Source organism: Microtus pennsylvanicus, chromosome 4, assembly GCF_037038515.1.
Source record: "Microtus pennsylvanicus isolate mMicPen1 chromosome 4, mMicPen1.hap1, whole genome shotgun sequence".
NCBI lineage: Eukaryota > Metazoa > Chordata > Mammalia > Rodentia > Cricetidae > Microtus > Microtus pennsylvanicus.
This window is the reverse complement of record NC_134582.1, coordinates 66,627,747-66,649,077: the sequence shown is the minus strand read 5'-3', so window position 1 is coordinate 66,649,077 and position 21,331 is coordinate 66,627,747. Positions and strand designations below refer to the sequence as shown.

The following is a 21,331-nucleotide window of genomic DNA, read 5'->3' as shown; positions in this document are numbered from 1 at the left end:
TTCATGCCCCAAAGAAAGAGAGAATTCAGAAGCTCGCAGTGTGAACATTGGCTAAAATCTGAGCCCCTCAACCACGCTGGCAGGAGTACAAAGTGAGATAACCATGTTGGCAAGGAGCTTGGGAGAATGTCTACACACAGGCATGACCTCCCTCCTCACCCCACTCAATACCCTGCACCTCTCCTCCCGTGCCATCAAGCCAAGAAGATTACAGCATATACTAACATAAAGGTAGGTAGCCCACTACAACTTAATTCAAAATAACGAAAAGAAAAGAGAAAGTAACCATATGTCCAACAAAAATAAAAACAGAAAATAAATTACAGTACAGCCATACAACAGTAACAGTAGTTGAACATACAGAATGCTCAACAATGGAAAAACAACAATAGCAACAAAAGTAATTTAAAACAGCATGGAAGTGTTTCCTTGACACACAGTGTAAAAGGGCCTGGGGCAGAGGAAAGAGTTCATAGTATATCACAGTGTATGTTCCCATTTACAGCAGGCTAAAGGAATCCATGGTTAAAGAACTTAAAAGACCCAAGTACTTCTGATGGAGATTAATGATGAGGAAGGGGCAGAGAGGACTGTACAGTAAGAGAACATCTAATGTGAAATGGGTGCAGTACAAAGTGTGTGCATTTTTCCATAATTAATCAAATTGCATGCTCATGACTTCTTAGTTTTATCCTATGTAAATACTGCACTAAAATATAGACTTAACCAATTGCAAAAGATATTAGCTCTAATTGGTTGACATGTGTATCACGGTTATGTGAGTTAACCACTGTGGGATTACTTCATGTGTATTCTAGGCTCAAGCAAATGAGTCAATACACTGAAGATAATAACAGACAGGTTTCCATCATTTCAGAAAGAAGTGACAGGAAAAATAGAAGAATGTGTCTGGGCTGAATTGGAAATATCAATACAAGCACGGAGTTTTTGTTAGAGTTCAAGGAGTGTGTGTGTCTGTCTGTCTGTCTGTGTGTGTGTGTGTGTGTATACTACAAATCTTATTAGCATATTTGCATATGTCCTAGTTCAGTTAGCTGAGCGCTCTATAGACAATAAGATATTGTCTATATCAATACTGTCATGTAGTCCTTCCACATATGTTGTTTTTAGCCAGTGGCTTAGCAGAATAGAGCAAGACAAACATTCCAAACAGACAGAGGAGGAAAGAAAGCTGTGTCATGGAGAAGTCACATAGCTGCTGCAGGAGATAGATGTGCCCCAAAACCTTACCAGTAAACCACAAGCTTCATGGTAAAATATAAGATAACAAAAATGGATTCACTTAAAATGTAAGAGCTAGCTTAAAATATGCTTAAGCTATTGGACAAATAGTATGATATATACCATGTTTCTTTAAGTGAGTCTGGATAGCACAATACCCTACCAAAAGCTAAAATTGCTAATAATCACCAAGAACACACTGATTGCAGGACAGTTTTCATTTGTCTCAGAAACAAAGCAAGTTCTCCTAGACAATGACAGAAGCATATTAAACAGACATCAAAGGATATCACCTGAAGCCATTCTCATTGGCTAAATCTAGCACAATAAATATATCAAAATATTCATAGTGAGCTAGGCGGGCAGTTCAGTGGTATAAACCAATCTACCATAAGGCCTTGTGTTTGATTCCCAACATGCAAAGACAGATAAATGATGGAAGGAGGGATGTATGGACAGACAGACAGACAGACAGACAGATGGTTAATAAATGGACGGACAGGCAGACAGATAATTACATGATGGATAGATAGATGGGCAGATGATAGATAGATAGATAGATAGATAGATAGATAGATAGATAGATAGATAGATAGATATAGGTAGATGATGCATACATATAATGAACTATGAATCACTGAACAAAGTAATCTAAAAATCAATGATGATACAAATAAACAAATAAGGAAAGAAATACCAATAAGTCAACAAGTAGCAAAGATTATGGCATGACAATAGAGACAAACAGTGGTGGATGTTTCGTGAAGTTGAGGTACGACAGTATCTTCTCATGAATTAACCTTGCACTGTATAGGAAGGTGAACAGTAAGTCACACTAGACAAGATTGGTAGTCACCATGGAAACAAGTATTCAGTGTTAACATCACCATCACTGGAACAAACTAATACCATTTACTTCCAGATACAATGAATAAGGAGGATGTAATGTCCTACTGGTGTCCCTGCCACAGCACGGAACCTGAATGTCACCATGAGGAAACAGACAAACCTACTCTGGTGGAAATACTACAAAGTTTGTCAGGCACCCTTGTCAAAAATACAAAGAAAGGTGGAGAAAGAATTCCTGATTGAGTAGATCAGGCAGAGAGATGTGGAGATTAAATATCACATGTGATCCTGTATTCAGGATGAGGCAAAACAGAAAAAGTTATAAAGGACATATACTGGAACAAGTTGTTGCAATTCAATATGGGTTACAGATTAGACATCCGTAATAATGAAATGAATATTAATTAGACATTTGGTGTTAAATGAATTTTAACTTTCTTGAGTCAAGTAACTACACAGTGATCAGAAGAATAGATGTGTCCCTAGGAAATACACAAGCTGTATTTCAGGGATGTGATATTCTGAAACTACCTTCAAATATTAAGAATATAATGGCAAGCAATGGAGGAAAAGAGAGCAAAGAAGAGAGATGCAAGGAAAAGAAATAATTCAAAATGTAAGCAATTGGCGAGCCAATCAACTAATACAGAAGAACTCTTCAAATGACTTTGTAAGGTTTCTGTACATTTAAAATAGTAACATAATAAAAATTATCCTAAAAATCTCACAAAATGATAAAAATAGGTAAATGAGCAATTATACATCATTTAGCCAGTGCGGTAGGTAGCACATGCCTCAAATCAGCATCCAGGAGGCAGAGTCTGGGGGACCTCTGTGAGTTCGAGTCCAGCAAATGATATAGAGTTAGACCATGTCAAAGGAGGTAGGGGACAAATGGTTCTAAAAAGGAAGCCTTTTCAGAAAGGAGTGTAGAGCCTAATAAAGTTGCTCACTGCACCCCCTCTTGAAGAGATGAGCCATGGTGCACCCTCTCTTGAAGAGATGAGCATGGTGCACTCTTTAATAAAGAACTCTGTTTACCTGGATTCCACCCAATGCTGCCACAATAATCTGCTCAGGAAAGCTTGTTAAAATGAAACACCCATTAAAATCTTACACAAACATAGTCTAGGAAAACAGTTGGAGAACAACTTGTCTAATAAATATATTTCCTGATCATCGTTAGTGGAAGGAAGACTGTGCTAGGGAAAAAATGAGAGAAGGCAAAGGAGAGACCCGCCCACAGGGATTTGGGAGCTGCAGTAACTATAAATAATGAGTGAACAATGCCACGTGGTCACCATAAGGAAGAAACTGCATGGTCTGCTGGTCGTGTAGCCAAGCCCACCGGCCAACATAGTACGCCCCTGCTTGGTATCTGGATGCCCTTGGTACCCATGAGGAATCAGTGCAAGTTCCCTAGAGGGTGCCACAACTCCCAGATGCCTTTCCCTTATATAAAATGGCATAGAATCTTCATGTCCTCATAGGCGCCCTCCTATACACTCTAAGTCATCTCTATTTCCATGAGATTTACAATCTAAATGCTAGGTGAGGTGATGTGGAAGTGATTTCTTACTAATAAAGAAACTGCCTAGACCCATTTGATAGGCCAACCCCTTAGGTAGGCAGAGTAAACAGAACAGAATGCTGGGAGAAAGAAGCTGAGTCAAGGAGTCGCCATGATTCTCCCACTCCAGGCAGACTCCTGGTAAGCCAGCTGTGGGCTACACAGATTATTAGAAATGGGCTAGTCCAGGTGTGAGAGTTAGCCGAGAAAAGGCTAGATATAATGGGCCAAGAGGTGTTTAAAAGAATACAGTTTCTGTGTAATTATTTTGGGATATAAGCTAGTCATGTGGGCGGCTGGGTGCTGGGGACGCAGCCCTGCCGCTCCTACTACAACAGTGAGGGGTTGTACACATTATGTAGTGAATAAGGACAAGAAGGAAGAAGAAAACCTGCACACGGAAACAAAACAATTCTCAAATACTTTCGATGTACACCTGGTTGCACTGAGAGACACAGAATGCACAGATATCAAAGATAACTCTATTTTAAAGGAGGAATAGAGTCTATAAACCAAGTTTCAGCTTTATTCGGCCATTACATTAAACATGCTGGGCTTCCGTGGGTGTTAGATTTTCCTCTTCTGATAAACGCACAGTGGTATGTCCTGGCAGCCTTAGTAGGAGGCCAGTGAAGTCCCAGCACTGTGCTGGGCTCAGCTGATGCAAAGATAAATGAAGACACAGCTCCAGCCCTTCACAGGCCGAGAGTCTAATGATGGAGGCAGGAAATGAACACTGTGGTGAGAACTGTAGATTCAGATATTACGTAGTAAGCTCCTGGGACATGGCTCAGTGGAAACACCCATGGGGAGCCTCTGTGAAGCCCTGGACTTGATATTTGTGTTGACTAATTCTCTGTCAATTTAACACAAACTAGCATCATCCAGGAAAAAAAGAGTCTTATTGAGAACATGTCTCCATTGGCCAGTAGGCAAGTTTGTTCTGCATCTTCTTGATTCATGATTAATGAGACAACCTAGTAAACTGTGGGTGGTACCACCCCTGAGCAGGTGGCTCTGGGTGCAATAAGAAAGCAGGCTGAGCAAGCCATGGGTGCAAGCCAGTGAGCAGTACCCCTCCATGCCCTGCATCAGCTTCTGCCTCCAGGTTCCTGCCTTGGTTTCCTGTTGTGACTTCCTGGTTGATTAAGTATAAACTGTGCGATGAAATAAACCTTTTCTTCCCCAGCTAGTTTTTGGTCATACTGTTTTTATCAAAGCAATAGAAAAATAACTAAGACAATACCCAACAACCGTGATAATAAACTAAGTGCTGGGACTTAATGAGTGGGCACTTGAAAGAACACAAAAAGAGGCCTGATTTAGACAGAATCAGGGAAGGTTTCTCTGAAGAGAGGATATTTAAGCCAAAATAAATCAATAGACATTTACAATCTTAGAAAAATATTTAAAAGGGGTTTTATTTTATTTAGTCATTTAATATTTCACTTTATTCCTAATATCACAGTAAAAAAGTAAGCAAAATTATATGCATATATGTATATTTAGATATATGTGTGTGTATATATGCACATGCGTTCATACATGCACATATACTCCCAATTCACTCTTAACATATTCAACACTGAGGTCACCCCAGACAACCATTCTGGAATTTTTACAAAAGTATCTCTAATCAGGAGCATCCAACATATCACCCTGAAGCAGTATACATCACAGGTGACTACAAATGCAACCCAGCGTACTTGTAGATGACCCCATTGTGTCTCTAGGTCATAAGGTTAGACGCCCCTGCTAGACTTTTCTAGGATTTCAAGTGGACAAAGTAAAATAATTGGAGGCAAAACCACAAAGGCACAAACTGGCAGGGAAAAATCAAAACTGGAAGAGTGTGAGGAGCGGGGAAGCGATAGGCACTGCTTACCTGTCAGCTGGCATTGATGGATCTTGTGCTCTGTGATGTCGCTCAGTGACTCAAACACCTGGAGGCAGCTGTCACAGCTGTGCACAGCTTCGTCCTCCAACTCCTCGCTGTCTTCTGGCCTCTTCTTGCAGTCTATGGCTTCTCCATCCTCAGTCTTGTCTTCAAGTTTACAGCTGGGGTCTGAAAGACAATCAAGACTCTAAGTGTGGGTTTTAAAGACAGGTTCTTGTAAAGTAACATTTCGTCTTCTTGGAACCAAAACCAGAAACACTAGTTTGCCTGGAAGCTGCGACAGAGAGCTTGGCTGCTAACTGTACTGCAGAAGGATCACAGGCGTCCGTGGTTATTATCAGTCGTGCATTTCTCCCCACGCCATGGCCCTTTTCATACACCAGCTACTCAGAGAAAACATACTTAAACTTCACTTTTGTCTTTTTTTTTTTTTTTTGGTTTTTCGAGACAGGGTTTCTCTGTAGCTTTGGTGCCTGTCCTGGAACTAGCTCTTGTAGACCAGGCTGGCCTCGAACTCCCAGAGATCCTCCTGCCTCTACCTCCCAGGTGCTGGGATTAAAGGCGTGCGCCACCACCACCCGGCTCACTTTGTCTTTTTATAACCGCCGTTTAGGAGTTTTTCATTAAAAGAGAAAAATAAATCACTTTTAAAATAAACAGTCATCATTGCAAAGGGAAAAGAAAAGTACTTCCAAGAACGAGCCCCTTTCTGCTAAATATATTCTTTCAAGGAAATTACCAGATCATACAAAAGCCTAGAATCATTTAAGCTAATTACCATAGGCAAGAAATTGACCTTTGCTTACAAAGTGGTCAAAACGCACAGTTACTCCATTATCTGTGATGCAGCGATAGCAAAGCAAGCCCTCCCTCCCAGCCAAGCATCCTTCCAGGCACAAATGCAAGCCAAACAGCTTGCTCTGCCTTTGAATTTCCAAATTATAGAGGATAATATGAACAAGAATTATAATTACAATTACTCATCACTAAGACAGCGTTATCAGTGTGGCAAAGCTATGTGTGGTACAAACTAAAAGAGTCCTATCTGTGCCCTAGAGTACCACGCAGATACTGCGTTTCCTAGGAGTTCCATGTAGAGATTATGCATGTTGTCGTCACTTGATTCACTACAGAGAACTACCTAGTTCAGTCACCAAACCCATCACACACACAAACACACACGTATGTATATATGTATCTAAGGCAAAGAAGACAAGTACTTCCCTAAACTCCTAGTGCCTTTGCTTTTCTCTGTAGAAATGGAAAAGGGAGTGATGTGAAAAAAGAAAAGGGGAGGGAGGCAGGCAAGGAGGGAGGAACAGGAACTATGCAGAATAAATTAGGACCATATCATCAATGGCTTAATTTGGGTGGGTATTCGTTTCTAATAATAGAAAAGTCCTCCACAAGCAGGTATAAACTGTATTCCCAATCAAATCCAGATTTTTCTTTTCTTTTCTTTTTTTTTGTAAAAAAGTCTCAGAACTATGTAGCTGAGAATATCCTTGAACTTCCAATCTTTCTGCCTCCACCTCCCCAGTGCTAGGAGAAGAGGCAGGTAGCACCAAACCTGCTTTGTGTAGTGCTGGAAATGGAACCTATGGCTTCGTACAAACTAGGCAAGCATACTATCAACTAAGCTACGTCCCCAGTCCAGAGTTTCTATTTTCTTTGAGACCTTGTCTAATCAATGAAAATTACAAATGGGCTGTTTCTAAGTACCTAAGATAATGTATACTACATAATCTAAAGCCACATATTCGATGACTATCATATTAATTTTAATAAATAGACTACATTGGATTATATAAACATGAGACATTTAATATCACTGAATATTATAAATGCTACAACCAAGAACCCACAAGACCCAACATTTGCCAAATCTTTCTCAGAAAGTCCATAGAGGGTGGCACTTTGCCCTCCTAGATGGGAGGGGCCGCTGGTGAACCCGAAGGTTGCCTGCTTCCGAGAACCTACAGCATGCCCTTTTCTGTCTGTTCAAAGATTCCCTTGAATTAGAAATAAACTTAACTTCATCAGCACCTTCAAATTATTTAGACAAACCAAAACTGACTTCTTTTCCAATGTACAGAGTAACCTCACTGGGTCATGGGAAAAGGCAGGAGCTCATCCCAAACAGCAAGTGATTTTGAGTCTGTCTGTTTAAAACCAGCTCTGTATTTAAGGAATTGGTAATTTGGGTTGATTTGCCATCTGGAAAATTATTACCTCAAGGCCCTCCATACAACCATCTCAACAGTCTGGGTGTTTCACTGGTCCTCTGGGGAGGGGTGTGACAAGATCCTTTGCAGGTCTTGCTCTCTAGCGAGCCCAACACCATTTCCAGGTGAGTGCTTAGCAAATGCTATTTAGTGGAAAGAGAATGCCTTAAAGGGGAACAGGTCCTTTCCTGGTACTTTGTCTGTAAAACAGGAACAGATCAGTTGCCTCCAAATGTAAAAAGCATCCACATACGCTTACACTCTCGAAGACTGACATGTTATGACCCGCCACATCGGCGTTTCCTGCCTTCAAATGTTCCGTCTGGAGTTACAGACTCAACGCTTTGGTAATGGTCCAAAGATCTCCCACAGATGAAGCCAAGTAGGATAGACTACTAACCCAGAGCGCAATTCAGGAAAAAAAACTGTCCCATTTGGGCAAATGACCCCGCACCAGCAAATGCTTGCTGGGGGCAGGATGCACATGCTGAATAGTCTTCCTTCTTTAGCCTGAGTTTTCAGTTTCCAACACACCTGACTGCACTCCGGAAAATGTGGGTGCTGGCTGAACTTTAATGTATTTAGATGCCATGCATTAGGATTACAGACCTATTTGTTTATAAATATGGAGACTGAATATTTTAATATGCACAGAGAAAAAGGGTAAAAAGTCACCTGATATGGGATTTCCCCTCTGTATACTGTGAATATCATTGGTTAATAAAGAAACTGCCTTTGCCTATTGATAAGGCAGCATAGAACAAGGCAGGGGAAGCTAAACTGAATGCTGGGAGAAAGAAGGTGGAGTCAAGTGAGAAGCCATGTAGCCCCTTCAGAGACAGACACTAGAGACAGACCCTAGATGGAATTTTATCCGGTAAGCCACAGCCATATTAATAGAAATGGGTTAAATTAATATGTAAGAGTTAGCCAATAAGAGACTAGAGCTACTAGGCCAAGCAGTGATTTAATTAGTACAGTTTCTGTGTGGTTATTCTGGGAGTCTGGGCAGCCAGGAACCAACAAGCAGCCTCCCTCCAACAGTCAGTCACCTTCCTCACTATTCAGCAATCTGAGTATTTTATACAAATCAAATATCAAAGATACCAAACGAATATTAATGGACAGGGCTTCTGCTCTCCACACGAAAGAGGAGCCCAGCCTGTGCTTCCACCACCCTTGCTGATTACGAGAGGGAGGGTCATTTTAAGACTAATAAAAATGTTTTGCCTGCACTTCTGGGTTTACAGATAGGAGCCTTCAGGGACTAAAGTCAGTCAAGCTTATTCACTTCTGCTGCAACTTTAGGATTCATGCTCCAGCCAACTGGCGGATTTGTTTTTAGGTCAACACTTAAGTGGGACCCTCTGGGAGGCGGGTTCGATTATAGCCTATGAGGCCTCCGTGTGGGGAGCACCAGATTCTCAGCCTCCTTCCTTGTGAGACATTCTTCCCCAGCCTCCACTGGCTCGCTCGCTCGCTCGAGGAATTCTTTCTTGGCCATTCACAAACTGTGTTTATTTGTGTGAGGGGTTTCTGTTCCTGATGCCAGGGGGTGCGGGCGGCATCTAGAAGGTGCCTGCACTGTCAACCACTTTCTTTCCCACAGGTGGTTACACTCCAATAATTGCACATGGCCTTAGTGATGGAGTTTTTATAAAGTCCTTTGAGATCCAATCATAAAAAATAATTGTATTACTCTGCTAGTCACTCAAGCCCTGACTTCAGCCTAAGGGTTATAAACGGGAGACCCAAGCCTGCAAGTGTCGCCCAGCCCCCAGCACTACTGCCTGAGGGACATTCATTCTTCCAACCACACTGTTGCCTATAAACCGCCACACAGGGCAGGATGTTAAAATAGCCCCCCTCAAGTCCCCAAAGCGAGACTGCAAAGCACGCTGTACCTCAGGAACCTCTTCCTCCCGCTGCCCGAAATGATGCTGCTCCAACATGTGGCATCCATCACCAAAGGTCTTACTTGCTGACCCAACTTTCCAGCTCATCCTTCCAAAGGGGGGCTGTGGGAGCCTGGATTTATAGTGTTCTGATCTGAACTAAAGGTTGGCTTTTGGAATAGAGGCACAGTTGTTATTCCTACAATAAATGGCAGCATTCTGTTTCCAGTTTTCTTAACATTACCTACAAATGAGGATCTGAGAGAGGCCTGATTTTCCTCTCATTATGGTCTCTGGCAGGTAGTTCTTTCCTTCCTCCTCTTCTCAAGGACTGTTATTGCTTTAACTTGGTTTAATAAAATTACAACTTTGGGAAAATGAAAAATTGCCCTGGCTTGAAAGTGTTGGGGGCAATAAAGGTATGGACTTCAATTAATTTCAAGTGTGGGATCAGTTTAAGGCCAAGCAGCAGAAATTCTATTCTGTCCATGTAAAAATGAGGTTTCACCACATATACTTTTTTATAACCTATATAAAAGTCAAGTAAAAGTAATGAATACTTAAAAGCCATCTCAGTGGAATGGCAGGGACTATCTAAATGCTTGAAACTCGTCTTACATATTTCCCCTCTTTGCAGCAAGGATGCCATGCCTGATCAAAGTTAAAATGTCAAACTACTAAGAAAACAGTCCAAGTTCTGAGCCATTCTGCTGCCTGGAAATGGACCTCCTTCCAAGCCACTTTTGCATGGAAAAGCACCAGCAAAAGAAAGAAAAATGAAGAGATCATGTGGTTATAATTATTACCAGGCAAGGAATATTTCTGCAGCTCAGTGATGAAGTAAAACTCTGTGGCTCTCGTCTCCCAATAGTGTCCATCGCAAAACAACTGCCTCATTAAATCTCTGCAGTAAGATTAATATGCCGTAGCTGCACTACATTTATAACTTGCTACTCTATAAAAAGCACATTTAATGGTAAGAGCCAGAGCTGGGACACAAAGTATTACTATAAAAACTTCTGGCAGCGAAAAAAGAGCACAGGCCTTGGTCCGTCGTTGCAGGAGATATAAATGAGGCTTTCCCTGGTTAATTCCATAAAGTCCTACCTTAAAAACCAGACTCGGCTTTTATGAGGGTGGCAGAAACACAAGAGTCTAGTGATGCCATAAATATGAATGCAGGAAGGTTACTTAGTGTCGGAGGCTGGTGAGCCATGAATGAACCCAAAAAGTTGCACGCGTACACAGGCGTGCAGACTTCAACCTGGACCACTTCCTACCAGTTTGTTCTCTCAGGCACAGCCAGCTTCTCACCCAATGGAAACATGGTGTGAACTGTTCAGTCTTAACCAACACAGCACCAACTCAAAAAAAAAAATGCATACGGGTTTATTTTTTAACTCTAGATTTCATTGTCATGACCACAACCATGGGGAACTTAATCATTTAAAGCTATAAAAACTAAACATTCAGGCTGGATAAATGGCTCAGCAGGGTAAGAGCACTGAGTGCTCTTCTAGAGGTCCTAAGTTTGATTCCCAGCCCACATGGTGACTCAAAACCATCTATAATGAGATCTGGTGCCCTCTTCTGGCACGCAGGCAAAACACTGTATACATAATAAATAAATAAATCTTTTTAAAAAACCTAAATATTTAAAAATGTGGTTCCAATACTACAGAATAATGGGACGATAAAGATGTAAAGTTTGCTCTATTACTCATTATCCAAGGATGAGTCAGTTAAGATACCTCAGTAAGATATGCCAGGCCCTGGACACCAAATCTGATGACCTGCATTTGGTCCCTGGAACCCATATGATGGATGCAATCTATAACACACAGGATTCCAAGCACACACACACACGCACACATGCACACACACACATGCACACACACAACACACCCACTAAATATACAATGTAATATAATTTTTAATGAAAAACGAAAGTAAGGATACCTTCGACAAACACTTGGCATTAAAACCCATGTCTTACTTGCAGGAGCACTGTGGTAATTAAGTAAACTAAAAATTCATATAAACACATTTCACACCCATATCTTCCATAGAGCACTACAAAACATGACCCCAAACCTCAGGTTAACAACCATTTTGTGCCAAGTGATAATTAATGATCTAATCTTAAGATCATATGTGGGTGGGAGAGATGGATAAAGCCCTTGTGCAGAAAGCAAGAGGATCTGAGTTCGAATCCCCAGAACTCACTAAAGAGTCAGGTGCAACTGCAAGAGACTGTACCACTAGTGCGCTTCCACGCTGATACTGAAGAGAGATGCTTCTGTATCCGCTAGATACACAAGTGGAGAAATCTCAGAAACCCTTTGGGCTAGCTAGCCTGGGGTGGCAACAGAAATACAGCCAAGATGTGCTGCTCCAAACAAGGTAGATAAGGACGGATACTTGAGGTTGCCCTTAACCTCCATACATGTACATGAGCCTGGGACAAACACACCTTCATTTATACACAGGGTCACAGAAGTGCATGGACACACATTGTATACACACACACAAATAAATAAATACATAAATGAAGTCGTCTATGTTGCTGACATATTTAGGAGCCGGAGAAGAAAAGCAGGGACTATCTGTTTACAGGGAACCATATCGGGAAGAGCACCCTTCCCACACAGTCTTCAAACCATGCTCTAAGCTTTCATTACTTTCCCCCTGAACAGAAGGAGGGGCCATCTGTAGGCTCTGATGAGGGGTTAACAAGAAGCAGAAAACCTTCCCAGTGGTCAAGAACTAAAAGGCAGGGTCACTGCTCTGAGATTTCTGGGCTCTAGATACGCATTCTAACCTGAAATCCCCGAAGATGCGAACAGCTCTGAGGCAAATGAGTTGAGCCCTGTTACACAAAGGCAAGGAAGCCTTAATGAAGGCATACAGCACACCAGACTGGGCAGCCAGCCGTTAGCCACACACTTATCTGCTGGCAGCTGCCAAGTCAAGGTAAACAAGCAAACAAAACAAAACAAAAACAGAAGTAATCAGAGGGGAGACTAGACTCAAGGATCCCGGAGCTGTGGCCTCTGCTTGGAGAAGACAAAGAGATCCCGCGTACGTCATGGTTAATTACCAGCGGGTCCGTGGACAGCGCATGTGCTCAAGGTCCAGACTAGGTCCAGACTCCGCTCTTGGGGCTGGGATAGTTCTCTGGTCAAAAGCATGGACTGCTCTGACAGAGGACCAGAGCTTAGTTCCTAGAACACACGGTGGGCGGCTAACAACCACCCGTGACCCCTAGGGGACCTGACACCCTCTTCTGACCTCCTCAGACACCTTTACTCACACACACATGCCAAATACAGACACACACATACACGCTTTGCAAAATAAAACAGATTGGTAAATATTATATTTCTCTCTTCAGTCTGGATACGTGGTGCACATCTTTAATCTCAGAACTGAAGGGTCAACAGTTGGAGGGTTGCAAGTTGGTGATCAGCCTGGGCTACATAGCAAGATCCTGTCTTAAAAAAATAATCCTCTTTTCTTAAATGTTAACTTTCTACCTACTTTATTCTCTGAAAGTTATGAATTATGAAGCTGTTTTTTAAAGGGAGGGAGAAAACCACTTTCACACTTGCATTTACATGTTCCTTTTGTCTACAAAAAAAAAACAAAACAAATAAAACAAAAACAAACCAAAAAAAACCTTTAGGGTGGAAAAGATTGCTTCTGCATCGAAACAAATCGCTGCTGGTATTTGGAACTTCTGCGGTTTTCCTCGACTGTTCTCAGGTCTCTCGGGCTCCCCAAAGAGCACAGAGGAGCACCACAGAAGCACCCCTATCAAGAAGAATGGGCCAGACATGAGTTCATCTCCTCACAACGGTGCTCCTTCTCCTTGTACAGGATGCGAGCAGGAGGAATTGAGCCCTGGAAGAAGTTAAAAATCAGGCCTGCATGCACAGCGTGGAAACGACCTGAAAGCTCCAATTCCAATCAGAAAACCTAATCCAAACTCCCTACCTCCATTCTGTTGGAGATAAGCTATTTCAGTGATCCAACATTCAAATAAGAGAACCCGCATGGCCGCTCACAATTGTCTGCAACTCCAGTTCCAGGGCATCTGACATATCACACAGACATGCATGCAGGCACAGCACCGATGTGCATAAAATAAAAACAAATTATTAAAGAGAGAGAGAGGTTACAAGTGTCGTCCTAGTTCAAGTCATCTATTTCAGGATGAGTCACGACGCCTGCCTTGTCTCATCTTCAGCAAGCAAACATTTCCTGGGTACCTTGGTTAAGACCCGGGGAGTTCAAAACCTAAGCTGAAGTTGTTCCCGCGTCCAGAGAGCTTATGATCTACCACCATTTGCAAAGTGTGGGTCAGGAGCAGTTTCAGAGGTTTGGTAATGACTGTTTCAGCACTGAGAGTGGCTGGGGCAGACTGGGGTCACATGAAGCTACAAAAGTCTCCTAGGACCTTGGGCCCTCTGGTCCATTTACCCAAGTTTGCCATCCAAAACATTTCCCCTGTATCATGGCATGATGAACATAGCAAACTCACCCTGGGAGAGAAAAATATCAAACTCAGTGAGGTTAGAAGGAGGGCAACATGCAGCTAAGTAGGGATGGGCGCATCTTATCCAGCACAGAGCGGCTTCTTAAGGGGCAGTAACCAAGAACACAAGTAGAACCCAGCTTCCCAAACCAAGAACGCGGATGTCAAAAGCGCATGCTACCTTCAAGAAAACCAAGTCTCTCTGCACTAGTCCAACAAGGGCACTGTTGATCACAGGGGAGGGAAGAGTGCCTGGAAATGAGACCACAGACATCATGAGTTTTGTGTGCTAAGCTCAGCGCCAGAAGCAAGTGGGGGGATTTCTAAGCAGGGGTATGACAGATCCCTTCTAGAAAGATGCTGCAGTAGTCACAGAGAGGATTCGCTAGCAAACCAGGAAACAGGGACCCCTGTGACTGCTACAACATAAACAAGGGAAGAGGGAGAGAGTACAAACAAGGCCAGAGCAGAAAGGAAACAGGAGCTAGACGGCTGGTGGGGAATGATGGGGCACAGGCATGGGCAGTTAAGAACTTGCAGGTCAGTCATAGGAGCCAATCCTAGAGAGCAGGCAGAACCAGGCTAAGGACTCGCTCTCCTCAACTGGCTTCACAGGCCCAGATTTTTACTCTGAAACCATCTTCCCATATGCCTAAATGACAGCAAATAAACACCAAAGCCACCGAGCCAGCAGTCATACCAGGTAACTTCTAATCCGAGTACAAGGTATTTTAGGATCTCAGAAATCTTTAGTGAAACTTGTCTTATTTTTTCCATTTCATTTCAAACACGCATAAGGGCAAAGAAAATGAAATGCAAAATTTAATTGAAAACAAAAATGGATATTGAATCTAATAGTTCCTTTATTCTGTTTTTTAATATCATTAAATGTTCGTTTAAATAAATAACATGATTCTATAAGCAGTTCACGATCCTTCCCAACAATATAAATCCATACATAGGGGCTGGTGATGGAGCTCAGTTGGTCAGGTTCTCGCCCGTCCTGCAGGAAACCCCAAGAGCTCCAGAACAGCATTAACGGGGCTGGGTGGCGTCCGACACGTAGGAGCTTGGAGGCAAAATAATAGGTCATCCCTGCCTACAGGAAGAGTTAGAAGCCAACCTATGACACAGGAGAAGACCTTGTCTGAAGAAAATGAAGCAAACTGAAAAAAAAAACTCTATACAAAAGGCACATCAACAAGCCAATATGGTGTGATCCAGACAGACCCTCATCTCAGGATGCTAGAACAGGGCTAGCCTTTGAACTTTCAAGAACCTTCTATAAGGGAATCATACTAACATTCCCTGAAAAAATAAAATGCCAAATAACTATAATAAATGTTCTTTACAGGCATGCACAGAACCTTATATAAGGAAATACAAGAATCCACCAAGAATGATGACACGTATGTAAGCAAGTCAGAAGACAAAGATGGTGCAGAAGCTCAGACCCACATGGCCTAACAAGGAAAAAAAGCAATCACCCTGCCCAGCTGGTTTTCGAAACGAAGGTTATACAGTTTTTAAAAAATACTTCTTTTCTTGCTCTGATATTACTCTGTCTTGGGATATTTTTCTGCCCTTTTTGTTGTTAGTAGTGAGTTGATGTTGTAGTTTGTTTGGGGGTGTTTTATATTTGGTTTGCTTTGGAGATACTTGGTTTCTGGTTTTGTGTGACCCTTCTTTTCACCGGACTCCTCTTCTCCCCGTCAGAGGTCTTCCCATTCAGCCTGAGACATCAGACTTTTATGAAAGTCAAACAGTGAGCAGACTACATTCCATGCTCCTTCCATTTCACAGAAAGGAAACAGGACACAGAGACGGTCTCAACAGTCGGTTATTCTAGCAGCGCTGCCTCTAGAGCAGAGGTTTCAACAGCTCAGTCTCTAGTGTGGCTGGGAATAAGTGACTCCAAGGTGTGTGTGTGTGTGTGTGTGTGTGTGTGTGTGTGTGTGTGTGTGTGTGTGTGTGTGTGTGTGTGCGCGCGCGCGCGCGCATGCGCGCGCGCGCATGCGCGCGCACACGAAAGCGCTCTTTAGCATGCAGTGGGAAGGTCCGGAGTCTAAGAAATGTGTCTGAAAACAGCCACAAGCATAAATGAACTCTGTTATAAACTGCAATCTAAACATAAGAATTTGGGGGTGAGAATGAAGTTGTTCCCACTTCATCACAGAGCATCAGCTACAGGGCTGTTGCTACAAGCAGCCAAGGAGAACTGGGGCAAAGCGTCTCCAGTGGGTATATGGATGGTACCTTCTGATGATTCTACCAATGGTTTCTATTTCTTGGTCATTGCAGAATGTCAGTCAAATAGTCATAATATTTCGAACAAGATGCTTACGCTAGATCCATGATTACTGAAACACTGTCTTAAGAGAGAGGTGTTTAAACAAGCAGCTCTGGCCTCTGCACACAGCAGTGCTTGCACAGGAGAGTTGTCCTTTCCTTCCCATGGTGAGAAGAGGGAAGGCTCCAAATTCATTAACAAAAATCAACACAATACTACTGCTTGGTTCTCTTTATTCATAACTTTGTGTTACTCCTTTGTTTTGTTTCAGAACTTTGAATGTTCTTCTTCTAAACTGCAATGCTCTATCTGAAAGGCAGAGACAAAGGAATTTGTGTGGAAATTGTCAATACAACATTTCCGACATTCAGTATTCTGTTAACCAGACTCATTCCAACCTGGAACACGAAGTCTTTGGTTTTCCTTTGCCTTTCAGCACAGCTCTCTAATAAACTGGGTCCAAAGTGGAAAGCAAAGTGGTGGGCAGGTGGTTGCATTGCTAAGGCGCTCGCTGTCCAAGTAGCATAGGACCTGACTCCGGTGCCCAGAACCAGGCCAGGAATGATGGCACCACTGTAATCCTGTGTAAACACAGGGAAGGCTGGCCAGTCAGCACAGCCTAGTGAGCCATCTCCAGGCCAGTGAGAAACACTGTCCCAAAAAGAAGGTGGCCGTGTTTTTAGAGACAATACCCAAGGTTGTCTTCTGTCCTCACAGGTATGAGAAAGACATGAGAGCTCACGCAAGCATGAGCGCTCGCGCATACACACATACATTAAATTAATAATGCAGAAAGTGATTCTAAGACAAACAGAAAAAGTTATTTTTCCTTTTCACCCTTATAGACAGGTAGCAGCTCAGCATTTGTGAGTGACATGTTTAGGGAAATGAGAGAAATCTAAACAAATGTTCTGATAACACAGCAACAAGAAAAGAAGAAAAATCCTATAAAATAAGGTTGTATATGTTAGCCATAGAAGACTGGAGCACAGCCCAAGCTTGTAGTTTGTGGGTTACAAGCTATTGCCAGCGATAAAACTGATGTTTAATCGGGAAAAAATTAAGCCATTTTGTCTTCTTCTAGTTGGATTAATAAATATAAAAAAAGCAACCAACCTAGAATGTCTAAGTTTTCTTTAGCCTGATACAAAATAAGAAAAGTCACATGATCAAAAATAAACTACAAAAATAGATGACTATTGATCTGGTATCATTTCTGTGGCATCTTCCTGGAGGAACTGGAAACAAAGGAAATTAAACAGTATCATTTAAACTTTTTAGCTTCACTTCTGATTTCCTAGAACACAAAATAATCCCTTGAATTTACAAATTGTATTTTTCTTTAGTTTTAATGCAATTTCTCTTCCGCAAAAAGGACCTTGAAAATGCAGTTTTTTCCTATAGAACCGGCAATCTTACCAAATGTACATTCAATCTGCATGTATCTGCAGAGCAGTAATAAAGACACTGGGTCAATTTGCATAATCAATACACAATTTACAGAGCTGCCCAGACAGAACCGAAAGCGAGTGTGGACACCATTATCTTAGCCACTGTCAATTAATAGTTGCTTGTGAAACATGGTCCCATTCGCACTGTCTCAGCCTTGACTCGGCAGGAGGCTGTGCTTACATATTAAATATTTTTACAGTATCTATGCCATGTAAATGCATTTCAACCAGGGTTTGGTAGCACATGGGAAATGGGATCAGGAATCCCAGGCCAGCCTGGGCTATGTAGTGTATTTGAAACAAGCCCCACCTCCATGAAACCCCATTTCAAAAAAGGAAATATGGGGCTGAACAGGTTAGGACAGGTATACAGAAGACTCATTTGGTTCCCAGCACTCAGGTTGGGTAGCTACCACCACCTGCAATGCCAGCTCTGCGGATCAGAAAATGGTAGCCTCCACAGGGCCCCACATTCAGCCACAGATACACACTAACTGATAATAAAATCTTTTTAAATAAAGTAATGAGATAAAATAATTTTTAATCAGATAATCTCTAAATATGCACAAAATCAACATGATCAGTTATATGGAGGTAAAAATTGCTGATAAATATCCATATATAGTCATCTATTCTCCACATAAGAGAATCTGTGCATATGTGTTTAGAAATAGTTTTCAGTAAATACAGAAGTTCTTTCAGAAGATAACCAGAAAGCCCAGGGCTTACTCGCTCCTCTTTCCTTCGCTCCTCTTTCCTTCACTCCTCTTTCCTTCACTCCCTCCTTTCTGTTTTCTTTCTGTATTTCTGTCTGTCTTCTTCATTTTGCTAGCATTTTACTAACATTTTTATACATGTATGTTGTGACTTTCCCATCTTATTTTCTGGGGTGTCGTAGGTGTGCTGCTGCTGCTGCTGCTGCTGCTGCTGCTGCTGCTGCTGCTGTCTGCCTGTGTTCATTGTCGTGCCAGGAAATCGAGCCTGGAGTCTCTTCTTGCTAAGCACCCTGTCACTGAGCAGCACTAGGCTGTCCTTTAGGCTGTCATTTACCTATCGTCTTAAAGGAGCAATAAGGACATGGCCCAGCCACCCCTGATTTGTACCTACAAATCAAGCTGGGTCTCCACCCCAGCAAGCTGGCTGACCTTCATGGGAAATCATCAAGAGTGGGACTCCAAGGGGCTAGACAAGAGGCTAAGAGCTTGCGCCATTCTTGCAGAGGACTTGGGCAGTTCACCACTGCCAGGAACTCCAGCTCCAGGGGGTTTGATGGTCTTTTCTAGCCTCAGCCAGCATCTACACTCTTGTGCACATGCCTACACACCACACAAACACACTACACACATCACACAAAAACACACAGCACACACACACATTACATACACATAACAACACACACAAACCACTCACAATAAACATACCCCACATACACACACACATATACACACCCCACAATTAACATATACACACACACTTACACACATGACACATACACACACCCCACACATACATACACACACATTTCACACATACATGTACACACACCACACTCACCACATACACACAACACACACACACAAAACATATTCATACACACCACACACACATACATTACACACACACCACACACAAACCACCCACAACACACACATATACACACGCCACACATACATATACACACAGCATACATACACACACCACACACATACACACACACATACCCACACAACACACAATCACACCACACACACGCATGCACTGTTCAGCTCCTCGGCCTCTGGGTGATGATGGGGACAGTGCTCCCCACCTCCATAGTCACTCAGAATTTTCTCAGAAGCCTTTAGTGACACAACTACCGATCTGTCAGGTTCCCTTCCAAGACTTCTCCCAGGTGTCGATGACTAATACCACATCACACTGCTTTCTTGGAGAAGTTACATTCCCTTGGAACAGGGGCACTTGGGGGTGGAGGATACGGAACAGCTCTAAACACTCAAATGAAGAGGTGACAACAGAGGGGCAGACCTCAGCCCTGCTGCAGAGATCCACCTCTTGGATTTGCTGCTGACTGGGTCTGGCTCATTTAGACGACAAGCGTATTTTCTAATGAGGACACTTACTTTATGCAGCTTCAGCCTCGGTAGATTGATGTGCCCAGTCCTTGAATCTCCCTTTGCTCTCCTATGACAAGGACACAATGATACCAGACCAAGGGTTCACTTAAGGTCAATGTCTCCAGATACAAACAGGTGCTCAGTGCCCACCCGCAAAGTATTATCCAGTATATGGTGAGCACAGGCTCTTCCAGCTCAGTGGTCACCTCCTACTGTGGACAACGGCTACGAAAACCCGAAACAAATGTTCGGTTTCTCTCATACTTTCTCCAGAAGGGAAAATATTTCCTTCTCCACCTAAGGAGGCTAGCTGCCACAAAAGTGTGTCACCTCATCCCTGAAGGATTGTACAAGAGAAAGAAACATAAAGAAGAAAACGAAACAAACAAAAACAACCCAAAGCATCACAGGACGCTTCCTCGGGAGGAATCATCCAGAAAGCACGGTAATGGCCAGCTGGAGAGTCGCCAGGGCCCAGCCACCTGCGAAGCAGCTCATGTTGGTTTCCTGGGTCAGCTAGCCTAGGGTCATGCTTACCATTTTGCTAGCAGGAAAATTGAGGCTTAGCAAATTTCGGTGAGTGGGATTTGATCGTGAGTTCTAAGTGTGCAGTCCCTTATGTCCCTCACTGTGACATGTTGACTTGGCACACAGGATGAAGTTGAGGCACAGAGAAGATAAAAAAAGAAAAGCATACAAGAAAATGATATTCATATGGCTGCAGCAGTGCAGGAATCTAGAGAGATGGCTAGAGAAATGGCTCAGCAGGTAAGAGCACGTGTTGCTCTTGCAGAGGACCCAAGTTCCCTTCTCACACAGTGGCTCACAACCATCCTAGACTCTAGTTCAGGGCACCCAACACCTCCAACAACACCAGGGACATATGTGGCTCACATCTATACAAGAAGGACGAAGAGAACAACAGCACAGAGGGGCAGACAGTGGTCTCACACCCCTGTAATTACAACACTTGGGAAGTAGAGACAGGAATGGGGGTTCAAGTCAATCCTTACTGACTTAGTGACCAAGAATAACCAGCCTGGACTACATGAGACCCTTTCTCACAAAAGAAGAGAGGGGGTCAGAAGAGGAGTGGGAGAAGGAGGAAGGGGAAGAGGCGGCAGCACAAGTGAAGGAAGAAAGAAAAGGATCTGCAGGAATGCGACATCACAACTCCTTCAACCAGAGTGTGAAGGAACTTGGAAGGAAGTTCCTAGAATTACAAATCAAGACCGAGATCATTCCTTCCTGATCGGTCACC

General features: G+C 42.8%; 1 protein-coding gene across 3 annotated transcripts in view; it reads right to left on the bottom strand.

Moving 5' to 3' along the window:
• The window catches only part of Znf521 (zinc finger protein 521), a 290,004-nt gene that overhangs the window by 252,443 nt on the left and 16,230 nt on the right, over window positions 1-21,331 (bottom strand). For all 3 annotated transcript variants that reach the window (XM_075969268.1, XM_075969269.1, XM_075969270.1), the window contains one exon: window positions 5,547-5,726. In XM_075969268.1, coding sequence (XP_075825383.1) covers window positions 5,547-5,726 — 180 coding nt within the window. The remainder of the gene's footprint in view (window positions 1-5,546; window positions 5,727-21,331) is intronic.